The sequence below is a fragment of the Dufourea novaeangliae genome, unplaced genomic scaffold (genome assembly GCF_001272555.1).
Source record: "Dufourea novaeangliae isolate 0120121106 unplaced genomic scaffold, ASM127255v1 scaffold8, whole genome shotgun sequence".
Classification (NCBI taxonomy): domain Eukaryota; kingdom Metazoa; phylum Arthropoda; class Insecta; order Hymenoptera; family Halictidae; genus Dufourea; species Dufourea novaeangliae.
This window is the reverse complement of record NW_015373923.1, coordinates 5,978,661-5,994,691: the sequence shown is the minus strand read 5'-3', so window position 1 is coordinate 5,994,691 and position 16,031 is coordinate 5,978,661. Positions and strand designations below refer to the sequence as shown.

At 42.2% G+C, this 16,031-nt stretch overlaps 1 protein-coding gene across 1 annotated transcript in view; it reads right to left on the bottom strand.

Annotated features, from left to right (window-relative positions):
- Window positions 1-13,951, bottom strand: part of LOC107194602 (papilin) — a 55,608-nt gene extending 41,657 nt beyond the window's left edge. Inside the window, exons 1-2 of the mRNA XM_015584245.1 lie at window positions 13,938-13,951; window positions 13,559-13,619 (exon numbers count right to left, since the gene is read on the bottom strand). Of these exons, the coding sequence (XP_015439731.1) occupies window positions 13,559-13,619; window positions 13,938-13,951 (75 nt within the window). The remainder of the gene's footprint in view (window positions 1-13,558; window positions 13,620-13,937) is intronic.
- Between the last annotated feature and the right edge of the window lie 2,080 nt (window positions 13,952-16,031).

Sequence of the window (16,031 nt, the reverse complement as noted above, 5' to 3'; positions counted from 1 at the left end):
AATTTTAGGTGAAGAGAAATTTTATCACTCCTGATTTAACAAATAGAATTAACACTAGAACTACCGAGCAAATCAAAATGACTTGTCAAGTACACTTATACAATGATGATTAATCTTTCGCAACTTTTATTACGGTATGAACTGAAGAAATTAGCCAATTTATATATTTTCAAAAGTTTATGTTATGATTATCGATCTGATGGAAATAGATGTGTTTATCGTCGGTAGTTCTAGTGTTAAACAACTTTTCCCTTTCCACCTACATTCCAAAATTCCTTCTCCAACAGTCAGCAATTACAAAAAAGCAAACAATAGACGTTGAAATTTCATCGACGTACAACGAATCGAGATAATAATTGATTCCTGCAGACACAAAAAAAAAAAACGTAATTGTTCCGTGGTCATTAAACGTTGTTTGCACGTGTCGGGAATACCAGCGCTCGTTTTCCCGATAAACGACAGAAAAATATTCGCGTCGCCGTTCATTGAATTAAATCGAACTCCCCTCGCCGCCTGGATAATAATTGTTCCGAAATTGTTTCGCTCGGGACACCGAGTGTGGCGGCGGCCGCGGGAACCAATTTAACGCGTTCACCTGCAGGGGTTAACGACTACTTTGTATTCGTAGAATTAACGAGGAGGACAGGTTGCCAGACGAAGAAAAAGCTACTGCGAGCAGGAAACGCTCGTCCCCCCTTTCACGGAGGGTAATTGCACACGGAGCGTTTAACGAAGCCGGATTTATTGCGCTCCTATTGATTATGCCGCGTGGCGCTCATCCGATTAACAAGTTACAGCCGGGCCTTCGTGAGACGCATTAAATCATGTCCCTTACGTTCCAACTTTGATGGGATCGTGAAACAAGATTCCCAGTCAGTTACTGTACTAGTCGTGTTTGAATAAATCTAGTTGCGTGCTATACAGTGTTCCTCGAAGCTAAATAGAATCGCACACGCTTTCAAAGGCTTGCTTTGCTACCTCGACCGAGTGTTTAACGAATTTTTGGTATTATTTACCTTAAGGGACCTTAAAACCCACCTTACCATTCGAGGGTTAATACGTCCCTCGGTGTCAAATGGACAGAATGGTAAAAAATTAATACAATAGAGAAATAAATTTATGAATTCTTCCGAATGGGATTCAGCCAAATTTATCTACACATGGCAGAGTAATACCATTTTTTAGGAAAGAAATGTGTCATATCGACACAAAGGATAAAACCACTAAATCCACTCTAATACCATAAATTATGATAGTGCACATAAGAATAAGTAGTCATATTCACTTCGGGGTCATTGACAGCGGTCTTAAAATAAAAATTCCGCTGACCACGTTTAACTCGACGCGAACTGGGCCAACTGGTGTCTCTTCTCCAACGATTAACGCGAAAAACGCGGCCGACGTGATACCAAGTTAAACCCTCGCGGAAGCATCACGCTAATTATTCGCGCCGCGTGTCTGGCTTACTCTCTCTGTCGCAGAAACGTCGATCATTTCGCGTGCGTGTATGTCTCTGGGCCGATGATGTAAACCGCGTGTGGGGCACAGCTGCCTTGGTTTACGCGGACGGTTAGTCACCGCTTAAGAAGCCAGTTAATTAGTTGATTTATCACGGTCTAGTCGCGATCGCGGCCGCTGTATTGCTGTGAGAATCGGCCGAAGACCCAATTACTTTTTCAGATGATCCCATTTATAGCACCGAAAGCGAGCCGCGGTCTGAGTCATACTGGTATAAGTATTCCCTTGGAGTGAGTTCTCGTGTCACCACGTGTTCTGGGGATTCGTGGAATCCGACGAAGAATCTCTCTTTCTCCTTTTTTTCCTCCACAAGCGGCCCCTGTGGATGTTCGAGGACGGTTTTTATGGATCGACCGTGTCATCCTAGATTTCACGCGTCAAAATTTACGTCGAGAATATAGGAGCATCTTTGTGATCCACAGAGTATTTGGAGTGACGTGGAATAGCTATGTGCTTGTATTTTTTGCACTTTATGAGGGAAGTATGGATATTGATATGGACTCACGTTCTTGAAGTGAAAAAAGGGTCAATTGGTAAGGTAGACTGAAGCGAATTGAAACAAAATAATTAATGAGATATTAAGGGAGGTGCAAGGAAGAGGGATGGGATGATATGAACGATTGGAATGCTAGTTTCTATCATGGACTGAATTCTGATTTTCATCCGATTCGCCTTGGTCCACCTACTGAATTCGTTCCATCAAAGCCATACATACAGTGACACCTAATTCGACAAGATTCTGTACTGAATCGTGAATTTCATTTGGAAACTAAGAAAAAACTCATCACTAAAGTAAGATAAAAGTAAAACTATTGGAGGTGGCTAAACAGACATTGCAAAAACACGTAAGTCACTGTGTACTATCACTGGTCAGAAATTCCAGTGTACACTCACGTGCAAACTCGACTTTCCGCTAGTACTTGATCTCCGCAATTACTGAAATTTATGTCAACCTAACGTTCGACTTAATCTGTATTTCATTACTTGAAAGAAATTTACCAAAGCCAAGATTTCTTAGAAGGGTACATTCGCCGTATTCTTCCCCACAGAAATACATTTAATAGAAACTATGCGATTACTTCCTACAGAAACACATAATACAACCCAAGAAAATTCGAATCGTAAATCGGAACGTAAGTCGCCGTAACAGAGCAATAAGAACAGCCCTAGAACAGAATGATTTCTTCACCCTCCCCAACTGGATCCACGCGATCCGTCAAGCCCCACCGTCTGGTTTTCAAGCGGGTTCCATCTCACGCGAGGCTAGACGCCTTCCCCCATAGAAAAACAGCGAAACAAGATTCGAACAACGGAACGACTTCTTCCTGTGTCCGTGGTGGTTCGTCCGCTCTCCACGAGCGTTTTCGATCCGTCCTGTTCCCGCGACGGACCTCTTATAGAGAGGTGTTTTGCGCCTAGTGAATCGTGTCTCGATGTTTTATAGTCACCCACGTCGCGAGCTCTTATTATCCGTCGTGCATTCTCGCAACACGGACGGACGGGACCACGCAGATGCGATCTCACGGAAAGAAAAGCCTCCGGTGAAACGCTCGCCATCTGCGGAACCGGGTCTTTCTCACGCTCGAGAAAAATCCACCGGGTTACAGCTGTAACGGGGACCCGGGTCGAACCTTATTTACAGCCTGGAAGCTCGCTTATTTCATGGCGTCCCATGCGAAGGCTCCCGCAGAAAACCGCGAGGAGGTGGCTTCTTCCTTATTCCTCCCACTTTCGAAGCTGCTCGAGCAAAAGGGAGAGACTTAGGCGACGCGTCTCTCGGAAATTGAATGTAGCGCGACGTATGGATCGATGCAGACGAGCTCCTGATTCCGGTGAATTTAATCTTTCCTTCTGATATACTGGATAAAGGCTCCCACGAACCAACGCGAAATATTATCAATTGTATTCCGGAAGCCAAACCGAATAGACCTATATTATATTAATTAGTAAAATTGTATTCAAATTCATTTTATTAAAAGTTACATACATGTTCTTAAATTATATTTGTATTAAAGTTGAGTAATTAATTTCACCATTTTCCGTCTCGACAAATTGGTGACGGCGGTGGGATTCGAACCCATGCCCTTACGGACTGGTGAAGTGTGCCACCTAAATTGTTTGTGAAATGTTTGCTATACGGAAAAATGTTTCAAACGAAAGTTGTATGGTATCGAAAAGGCTATACGATGTAATAATTAGTTTGTTTATTTTGTAATGGGTAAAACTTGACTCTTCAGTTAAGAAGAGTGTTGGATTCTGAGTAAAAAATAAATAGTTACCGAGATATTATTCTTTAAACAACTTTTATTGCATGTAATGCTTGAACTGGAGATATTTAACGATTGTCGCAGAAATTAAGATGCGTTTCCAATGATATAATGTAAACATTGACCACCGACGTATAATGTGTTGTACGGATTTTAAATTTACGAAATTTTATCATCAATCACTGAAAAATATTTCAGTGGTTATTAGTTTTTAGACGCACACACTATTATAGTATTTCACAAAGTCCTACATTTAAATGCATAAAACACGCAGTCTATAGACGAAACTGAATTCCTGCAAAACTCTCAGATCCCGTTTCCTCTGGCTACACATTACTCGAATGAAAACTGTGCTGAACGTTCTTGCCGCAACCACGCCAAATCTCTTTTTTCTCGTCGGAAGTTTCAATTAAAAGCAGAGAAGAATTTTGGCACGGTTCGCCAGCTGTAAATCTGCTGTTTCACGTCCATTTCCCTAATCCGTGTGGTCCGTTCTGAATGCGAGCAGGGATCACCGGCGTGAATTCCGTGCCACAATTACGCGAATTATCCCGAAGAATGCGTTTAACCTCGGCAACCGTTTCACGGTACGCGCAGAGCTCCATTAGAACGACGCGGATCGTACAGACGTCGTCTTCGACATCGAGGCAAGAGAGAGAGAGGGACTCCGTACAATTGCTAAGGTTTACGACTGTACCACGGGGCTAATTTATGCTAATACGAAACGTTCACGCGTCGGGGGGAAGTGCAACGTCCGCACCTCTGCGGTTTGACGGCGTCGTCGTCGATAAGACTGTTCAATGCGTTTATGGGAAACACCCGCGAGCCCAGACCTTTATCCTCGCTGACAAACGGCTTTCGGGGACTTGCGTTGAAAGGACAGAATTAATAATATGTGAATCTCGAGTATACGTACAGGGTGTTCGCGATAATTTGTAGTAAATACAATATTACGAAATGTTAAATTTATTTCTTTTATTTCTGCCCTTCTATGACCCTGAAGATCTCGTCTTAATGCTCGCTTTCATATGATGTAAAAAAATATGTAGCATTCTATTTAAATAAATTAAGGTCACCTTTGTTTCTAGAAAAATATTAAAAATACAAAAACTTTAGATACGCTATCATATTACTAGTAAAATATACTACAACTTCCTCTGTTTCGGTTTTCTTCTAATGTTTACCGTTTACGAAAAAAACGATGGTACAAATTATCGCGGACACCCTGTATATTAACACCATCTTAAAGTCACACAAAAATGATCTACGATACTTTCTAGATATCCTTTCTGTAACACACTTCTGTGACAAAAAGGATCCATTTCTAAAGAAACATCTCTCGAAGATCCATGAGCGAACCACCAACACAATAAAGAATCCAAAATTCCACTCTCATTTCTGCATAACCGACAATTGAAAATTCATCAAGGGCCGTGAAAAAATTTCCGATTAAATGAAAGAAATCGAGGATCGAAGCGCAGTGGTTCCCGAGCGACCTCGCGTTCCTCTCCATGATCGATCCAGCGGTCGATTAACCGTGGCATCGGCTCCAGCGCGTTGCATGTCTGCCGTGGTGAGATATGAAACGTAACCTGTTAACAGTGAAACATAATCCAATATCCTGGAGGCAACGATCCGCAGGAGAGGCTTTCTGCGTCCGATCGAATAACTCTGCCGAGCCCCATCCACTCTTCCCCTCCACGCCCGAGATTAACATAATCTCGATGACAGTGAATTAAACTGGTCGATCGTGTACCACCTACCTGTCGGACTCGTTCGTTCACGGCGAACGGGGGCGCGGCGCCACGGCCTAATCGCGTCAACCGTTCGGAAATCTTTTTCGCTGAGAATGATTCATGGCCGTGACAGGCAGAAAATGGCACGTTTGCAACGGATAGTTGCAATCTTTAATAATTAAGTATAGATCAGATGACACCCACTCTAATTTTCTGAACGCACAATTAACATTAGAACTACCGATGATAAACGCATATCTATTTCGATCGGTCGATAAACATGACAAATTTTTAAAAAATTTATACATTTATAAATTAACTAATTTCCTCACTTATATATCGCTATAAAAGTTGCAAAAGATTTGAGAAAATGTATAGTCTTAACTAGACTGCGGATCTTTATGCACATTCCGATGTTTGTAGTAGTAAGTAGAAACGGTAAGTAGTGGTCAGACCGGCTGGGCAGATCATGCGCTATCGGAGTGAGACGCTTGTCGATTTGATAAATCTAGTTGACAGGCAAAGATAATGAGATTGTGGATATTTTACCTACAGTGGGGTAGTCAGTTAGCTCTTGGAAGATATAGATTATTGGTAGACTACGGATTTTATGCATTTATAGCTTAAATGGAATAAAAGACAATGCGATACTTAAGAGAATGGAAAAATTTATACTTTTGTTCTTACCTTTGTGAATTACTTTTTAAACTCATTTTATATGAAAATCTGCAGTCTAGTTACGAGCTAGGAATCTACTAACCTCTTGCCTTACGATTTTTTGTAACGACTCCACTTCTCATAATTACTTTAATATTAATAGTTTTTCAGATACAAAGGAATTCTATTCTTACTGCAAGTGTACGTATTATTCTAAATGTTAAATGTTAATACCAGCGAGGCAATTTGCAATTGTTATCACTTTATTTTCCTTAAATCCATCGACTACTTTGTTAATGACGATAGACGTCAAGAAGCCCATTAAAATAGTCTTCTACAAACGTTGTCTTTTCGGTGAAATATCTGACAGTAACAAATAGGCGACACATTATGGTAATGGAGAGTAAACCACATAAAAAGGTAACAAAGCAAATGAACTTGTACAAACTACAGGTACTTGTACAACTGCTTGTACAAACATATGTTTACTCGCATTCTACATAAAAAAAAACTCGTTTCAAAGCCTCGACCGACAAGTTACAACAAACAATACGCTCGAAATAACACTTGTTTTAACTCTCTTTACACAAAACCCTGTTTCACTTTTATCACGGTACAATTACAAATTGCTGTTGTTCCTTCCCCGAGTCAAATGAACCGGCTCGACTATAAAAGAAGTGTAAAACTCCAGCTGACAAAAAAGAGCGAAAAAAATTCACGGGGCGTAAAGATGACACTAGGACGAAAGGCACAGAGCGCGTAATTACGGAAGAGCTTGCGACCTCTCGTACCCGCGATCGTTTCCCCATTCCCTGAACGCTTTAAATGCACGCTTTAGTAATCGAGAGAAGAGAGAGAGAGAGAGAGAGAGAGAGAGAGAGAGAGAGAGAAACGAAGACAAACGGGAGAAGATTCCGTCAGGAATTAATAATGGGGAAGGGAGTGGGGGGTGGTGAATGACGCTTAAAACGGCGTCAAATTAGCGACGCTCCTCGTCAGGAATTAGTCCCGATGCTAATCTTGCTATTGCGCCGAGAGCGACACTGGCGCGTTCCTTTCTCGCAGCGTCGTCGTCGCGGAAAAAAAGGGACAAGTGAACGGTCCTCAGTGCGCAGGATGAAGAATGTACCCTATCAAGCAACTCGTAAAACCTTTTCACGTTCGTTTTACGAGGCAGACGTTGCGCGTGCGAAAGAAAGAAAGGGAACTCGTAAAAGGAGTTCAATTACTTCATCTCTAATCCGTTCGCTTAATAGACGCTTCGCCAAAGTCCCTCCTAAGGATTCCGACCAGTACTATCCATCGTAAAACAGTGATTACGTAATCATTTTCGATGCGACCAGAGTAGTATACCACATAAGTATGCATAGAATATAATCTATGTATATCGTATATAATATATATATATATATAGAAGAAATATTATTTTATGTTTGATGTTAAGTGATTTTGAGATATAGGGCCTGTATTGTTGGAAGAAACCGGAGCTGAAAATGCGTGCAAGCAATGATGCATGGAACTATCGAGGTAACCAATCAAGTGTGCGAGACCGGCACTCCTTTTCGCTAGAAGCTGCTTCGAGACGGTGAACGTAGTGTTTCTGCCTTTTTATTTCTTTCATTCTCGCGGCGGCACCTCCTACACTGGCCATTAAAGGGTCCCTTTGACGCGACACCTTTCCCGCAGCTATCCGATCCTCCAACGATCCTCCAACGTCAACAAGGGGTACAGGTTTTTACACCTTTTTGCTGTTACTAACCCACACATGATTGCACAACACCTTGACAAAAATTCACAGGAATAAAAATGATCACTAAAACTACTCACGATAACCTTGCTGACGAGTCTACTATCAGATAAAACGCCCCTTTTCTTTTCACACTTTACGTCACCATACTGTATTCTTATTAACCTATTAAGGATCAATGTTGCCTTAATGTAACATTTCATTTACAATTTAAAATTTATATTATTGAATATTATTTTCTAACATTGTGATTAGCATAGGAAATGGTAGGGATTTGATTAATTCTCGTCGTTATTTCTCCATCCACTTGTACCCTAAGTTAGGGTAACTTTGTCCCAAACTCAGAAAATGATCACTTTCGACTTTGCAGCTTTTTTGCAGGTATTTTTACGTGAAATGCCAGCCTTACGTAAAACCGACATAATTTAACAATTTTCAGAGCTAAAAACTCGAAAATTATCATTTCATGACCTGGGACAAAGTTATCGTGATTGAATCAAAGTTACCCCAACTTACGATAATAGTACTACAGACAATAAGAAATCTTATCACGTCACTGCTCGATCAATAATGGGTTAATAACTAACCATCACTGCTACAGCTGCACAGAATAAAATATAGAAGGGTTCATCCCAAAGTGTCAATCAGTCCTCCAGTATCGGAATTAACGAAAGCAGAAGAAATCACAGCGATCGACATAATTATTTCAGAACGAGACACGTTCGTGCGGATAACTTGCTCCATTTCCATCATACCGTTCGAAAGAACCTTCCTGCATCCCGTGTCACACGCGTGACGGCCCCAGGACAAGAAAGGACACGCGTAAAACACCAGCGCCCATTTTCCAATTCCGAAATCGTATCGGTTCCCGCGCGTCTGTCACGGTGGGACTGTCAGGCGTCGCAATATTTTAACCGATACACCGCGGAAATAACGTTTACGGAATCTACGAAGGATTTTTGTCGCGGAAAACCAAGCGAACGAGGTTACCCAAAGCGGGTAAGAGGTTGTAATTCACTCACCCCCTTATCTGTTCGCTCACCTGGAGATATTTTTCAGTTTTTTGATCTTTCATTTCTAGACATCCAAACATGCGTCACATCGAACATTAATCGTTACGTCACCCTTTGTCACAGTTAATTGTGTCACCTTTCCTAATTCTGGCCCTATCCGTACCGCTAATACAGTAAATCTTCGATTAACGCTCGAAACTCGGGATCCTTTTGGAGCAGTTATCGCAGAGGAACACAATTTCTGCACTTCGTGAATTGCATTTTGGGCCAAGTTTCCAGTGGGGAACCCCCTAGTAGGGGATGAAGCATTTAACGTAGAGATCTCTCCGAGCAGTTATCGAGAATTAACTGTACTAACTTTCCAAGGAACCTTTAAAAACCCCGTGGCATCACTATCAAGAGCAGAATCTATCCAAAAGTCAGTCTTTCCAGCTCAGTCCATAGTAATTCGGACTCAGTCCAAATTCAATAACGTTGTAATACACATATAGTTCAAATCTTAGGTTAAAATCTTAGTTGAATAAAGATTTGTTAAAATAGTAGCTCGTTTTTCCTTATATCCATTGCAGGGTCACTGAAGAAATGGAAAGGGGTCGAAGCGGAGATTCCGTGAGACGGGGAGAGTTCTGACTTACTGCGGCCTTTTTACCATCATCAACGGGGAAGTGGGAACCTCCTATCCGCTCCGCGTGGCTAATCTGAGTTAAGTGGCCGTTAGCGAGGCGAGGAAATCTTGGAAATGCCCGAGATCTCACGAGCCACTCCTCAGGCTCCTCGTCGTCTGGCCCGTTCTTCCCGCTTGGCGGAGAACGACGAACGGAATGCAAATGATCCTTGGATCTATCGGAAATTGAACGTCAAGGGGGATGATCGGGGAGTCTTTCAAGCACAGCGAAAGTGTCTTGCGCAGGGCACTTTTGTTGTAATACGCTTTTACCATAGGAGTCGCGAACGGTGTAATGACTCGAACTGTAATTTCATTTTGTGATTGTGTACGCGATAGTTGAGATGATTGGCTAATGATACTGCAGTAATGAAGAATTAATATAAATATTCTACCGAATTCACACAGAAATTGATTAACACTAGAACTACCAGCGTTGAATATACACTAAATTGAATTGTATAATATAATAATATACACAACGTAACAGTAGGTATAATTTAGTATAATATAGTATAAAATAAAATATACAGTAAATTAGAAGTCAATATAAATTCAGCCGAATGTCCTATTATAATTTCAGTAATCGTGAAACACAAAACCTGCAATCATTTATACAAATTCAGTAATTCTAGGGTTAAATCTTTTGGTGACATCTGATCGCTAACAGTGATAAAAACCATTATAGTTCCATAATAGATATGTCTCCTCTTTTGTGTTGTTCTATACGACCACTTGTGTATCCATCGAATGAAACTCGGGGTCCAGTAATCGCGGCATTAACCGGTCAGATAACCGCTCGCCGTTTTTAGTGGCGGTATCTCAGCGATACGATAACTTCCCGTGGCAAAAAGGTGATCGTTAATCATGCACACCATGAATTCGTGGTTACGCAAGCCGAACGTAGCGACCGCGGACAAAAACGGAGTATTCAAATGCATCGGATTTCGCCAGACGACCCAAGAGGCTTTGCATTCGCGAATAATAGGAACGTAATAGGAGCCGATTCGCCAAGATTCGCGGCGTAGCCGTCCCCCGATCGTTTGTTGCTGCGCCTCGAAACCGTAGATACGGGCGTCGTGATAAAATTCCAACGACGATTCCACGCTAATTAATCCAAGAGGACTCGAAGTTCCATTACCGGAGTCGGTGGAAGTTCGAAGAAACGCGGAGTCAATGATGCAGAAACTTTAGTTAGTTTATGAACCGAGAGGATAGTAGATCATTTTATTTTTAACATTGGAATAAGAGGTTGATGTACATGTTTGCCTCGAGAATTAATTCTTTTAAGTTGTCGAAACTTCATGTTTACAAACATTGTAATTGAACATAACGTAGGTACTCCGGAACACTTGCCGAGAGAACAATAATTCAGAGAACTTTTAGCCTCGATAACTTCCTAACGAATAAGTTTAGGGCATAAGTACGTTAGTACTTTTATGTAGAGTACAAGAAACTGCATCGATTGGTGTAGTCAAAAACATAGGTTTTCATTTTTAAAAAAAGTGCAATTGCATTTTTCTGATGCACCGATGCACAAAAGTGCATAAATTACACCGTCTGATACCATTTAACTTTTACTTATAACATCTTCTATTCCCAACCGTTTAGGTGGTACAGCCTGTTCCAGTTACGTGGGACACCCTGTAGATAGGACGGCCATATACCAAAAACGAGGGAAAATCGTCGAGTTCGGCAGGAACACAAGTTACACATCGAGGGTCGCCCGGTTGTTTCGCGAGATTGCGTGGCCGAGGAGTTAATTAAATGCTTCGGGGAAGCGGTTCTGGACGCGTCGGGAGGTCAGCCGATGAACCGTGAACACCCGGCCACGCCTTTCCCTTAATAATCGTCGCGTATATGCATTCCCCTGGTTGTCTGACCAACGCACACGCTCACTCTCACTCGTCGGACCGTGCAAATTGCGACGACGATTTCGTCCGCGCGAGATCGCCCGATAACGACCGGGGGGAATGTCTCTGACACGCCGGTGAATTATCGCGCGACTCATCGTTCTGTGTCCGACTAGCCCGGTCGAAGCTGTCACGACGCGTTTGCATGCTCGCGATTATTTCCGGGGGCTTCTGCGCGCAGATTTTTACCGCGACACGAGTAACCTTTTGCGGTAGTTGTCCGCGGGACAATTTTCTAAGGGAACGTTTAGGGTTATGGGGGGACATTTCGAGCGAATACTTTGGTATTAACACCTATTAACACGTTGACTGCCGCAGAATTTTCGTACATTTCAACGACATCGTCGAAGTGACATTTTCGTTACACAGAGTGTACAAGAATAAAATGTTATATAAAGTTATTAAAGTCAACTATGTTATCATACTTTTGGCATTTAGTTCGTAGAAGTTTATCGAGTTATCGTCCAATATTAATATGTCGAAAAGTATACTCCCTAGATTGTGTAACCATTTGTGTTTCCCTGCTATGAACATATGTAGAATAACATTTTGAGCATTCGAACTTCTTTCGATCCATTCTCGAAATCTGATTTTCAGTCAATATTTATCAAAAACTAGGCACTTATTTCTCAATCATTTATATAGCTTACGATATTGTTGTGTATTTAGTCGATTTAATAATGCCTGTTTATCAGTAATTCGGCTTTAAATAACGTCATTGTGCTCATCGAAGATGCAAACACGGTTCTCCGGTGGGGTCGCGCGTTCAAGGACCAAAATGGCGCGTAAAAGCGGCGCGGTAACACGATCCGGAGTTGTTTCTCCCGTAAGTTATTTCCCGTGTAAGACGGATGCAAGGTGTAGGTACACACACAAAACGGCGAAAGGAACGACGTGACCAGCAGACGGGCGCGCACACGATCGCGTACAACGAGATTACCGAGCGCGGACCGTTTTCGTTCCCTTATCCTTTGCAGGCCAGGCCTTCTATTTTCTCGTTTCGCCTGGATATACCCCCGCGAAACTCTCCCCGTTGCGAAACAAGTCGGACCACGGCTTTCATTTCGCTTCGTACGTGAATTCGCGACACAATGAGCCGGCCTGTTCGTCGTTGTCCTCTCGTTTCCTCTCTCACAGTTCTCCTTTTTTGGTCCCGTTCCTTTGGACAATGTCTGGCTGCTGCTGCTAACTCACTTGTCGTAATTATTTCTTTACGGATTATACGAATCGTAATATACTTTAATTACAACGAAGAATTTTTGCTTCGAAGAAGATAATAAGATAATAATTTCTTTATTACAGCCATGTCAACGGACGAAACAACACTGACAGAAGATCTTACACAAAAGTAGTTACGAATTCAGAAATAATGCAAGGGAATGCGTCAGATATAAAAAGCTAGGTTTACCTATACTTTCCTATTATTAAATAAAAAATTCAGAAAGCTTATGCTTGTGTTAAGAGAAATAGAAATGGACTAAAAGAAGAAAATGCTACGGGGTATTCTCGAACGATTGTCCTTTTTTTTAGTAAATACCCAGTGGATGTTCGTAAAGAAAAAAGGAACAGAGATAAAACTGTCTCGGAGCCTCTTCTAAAGGCTTTCTTATTATATTACTAATTTTTATCTAAACATTGTACCATCTATTCTCCTTCCAGTGACGTTCGAATGCCCTTAATCGCGGTGTTTTGCGTCCAGCACACGGAAGGTCACCCATGAGTTTTAAACGGGGATTAGCGGCTAATGGGTCGGGGCTCGTTTCCGCCGTCATCTGCATAAATTCTACATTGTATATTCTCGTAAAATTTGCAAAAACTCGCCCCGCACGGATAGTTCGATCGTCGTCGCGATCCTTTGAGAATCGAGCCACCGTCGAACCGGTGCGGAGCGATAAAGACTGAAGGAATGCAGTCGAGGGGGTGTTCCCGCGTAGCTCTTGTTTCGATTTTATCGTTGGGATTGTCGGAACCACCGCGAATTATGTATGTATTTAACTTCGACGTTGAACACGCCTGTGAAAAAAGTTCGGGCGCAATACTCACGTGTTTCGCAAAGGTGTCGCGCACGCAGAGCCCTATAACGAATATAAGAAGCACCGACGACCTGCAACAAAAAGAATTTCTCCCTTAGATCTCGTCTCATCGCACACATGCAATTTCTTGTTTAATACAAACAGCCAAAGACTCGTATTGTTTGCTGGATTAATTTAAAATTTTTTTAATATTTTGTTGCAACATCTTGGAAAAGAACATTTTACATATACAAGTACTGTACGTTAAAACTTTACTTATAGGTAGGAATTCTAGAATTGTACCTATTTTTCTAATGGTTGCTTAAAGTGATTGTTTATCAGTGAAAATAGGGGATCTGAATCCTGTGAAAAAGGTCCTCTTGAGTGATTAAATTGGATACAGTACCGACCAATCGTCTTTCATTTCGATTTATATCCGCTACCTATTAAGGATAACTCTTACATTTCTAGTAATATCAGATTCTTTTCCTGGGGATTGTATTCCTTTATCCAAAACAAACAGCGAGTGTACACCCACGAGCAAAAGTGACGTAGAATAAGGGCCTCCTACCACTTGGTAAATTTATTTTAAATACTGAAATAAATGTTAAAATGCATCGTAATTTGGCATAAATTTCAGAAACTTCCGAATTCAAATGGTAGAAGGCTTTTTCCCTACGCCAATTTTTTCCCTAGCAGAAGCCGAGTTTACTCGCGACTGTACATATAATTTATTCCACTCACAACAATTAATCGCAACGGGACCCGCCCTCGGTACCACAAAGACCGCCATCCTCTTCCCAAACGCACGCTTTACAGACGCATCAATTAAGAGCACAAATCGATGTAACAAGATTCCATTTCGTTCACCAGACACCTACAACCGAAGCACGCGACAACCGTTTCCCGTACGATCGAACCGATTAATTACGAGCAGCATCATCCCAGCCGAGTGTTTCCAATAAATCAGTCGGAACAAGCTCGAGGGAGCACGCGATTCCCCCTTCCAAAGTGGAAACTGGTCGCGGCAGCATTGACCCAGACTTTGATTCTTGCGTCGACGAGTCCTCGTTACACCGGGACAAGTTTCATCGCGGCGCGTCGACTTGTTCCGCAACTCGTTACGTCAACGTGGGCAGAGAGCAAGAGACGGTTACGTGGGTCGCGTGCGTACGCGTGCCTGTCGTTATATGTACTACGAGTGTCGTTATGCGAACGTTAACATTCTGTGACGTCGTTGTCTCCACCTGACGAAAGGGAGTCCGGTTCGAAAGCCCGTGGCGTTGTCGCGTGCGCCGCGGACGAAACTGGAACGAGCCACCGAGTAATCGAGTCCGTCGCGGGACCGATTTATGGAGACCGGTACCGGCTCGCTCAGGGTCGTTGTTCCCGGCTGTTGCAAGGGCGGCGATAAATTATTTCGCCTCGCAGCCGCCGCCGTCGTCGTGGTTCTCCGTACGTTGGCTCGCTATTTACACGCGACCGCGCGTCAACCGATAAATCTCCGAAGTGTTTCTGAAATTGTATGAATTAGGCCGACGCCACTTTCCCGACTGATTTATCGGGAGTGTCGAGCGAGGATTGTCGGGGAATTTCGCGGGTGCACATGTGGAAATGTTTGGGGAATTAATTTTTGTACACCTGGAGGATTGGTCCTACCTATGAGACTATGGGTATACAGGGTGAACCACGAATCGTGATCAGTAGAGATTATTCTGTTATTAGCAGTCGAAATGTTGTTTCCACGAAGAATTGTGGATGCTCAGCTATCAGTGAATAATAAGACAGTGAATATAGAGGGGTTAGAAACCGAAATTCCATTTTTGAAACGTCTTCAGGATGAAAGATTGTCAGAACTATGAGAAAATAGAATTCGAGAAGCTCGAATGTAATGGAGTTCGAAGGGATACACTTGCGTGAAACATGACAGAGGGACACGTGTATAAGGGAGTCGTTAATTGGAGCACAGTTTTTAGGTGTCTAATTGCGTCCGCAGAGTCCTCCTGATGATTCTGTTCGCCGGCGGTAACCGGTTCCGCCGAAACACGTCTGGTTTATCTTGCCTTTCGCCTTGGACAAGTCGACGATGTTTCGTGGGTACAGTAATTGGCCCGTGGCGAATAATTTTAATTGGGCGGCGAACAGAGAATTGATTTCAAACGGGATTCAATGGACGAGGACTCGGTACTACTTAAACGTATTCATGGATGTTCCAACGCGTTACCGATCTCCTTCAAATTCATCGTATGCCTATAAAATTGTTACACTAATACATGTAAAAAAAACGACTGTTCTTTATCTTCTTGTTATCGAAAATACCCCGAATTTGTTAAATTGACAAAAATCTAAATATCAAATAATTAAATCTGACACAGCACTCCGTAATTTGTTCTCAGCTGTTAAAAGATACAAGGATGTGCAAACTTTTTCCATTCATCTTTGCTATAGTAATTAAAATATTCATTAATTAACGTCAAACAAATAAACGTTCTCTTCTACGAAGA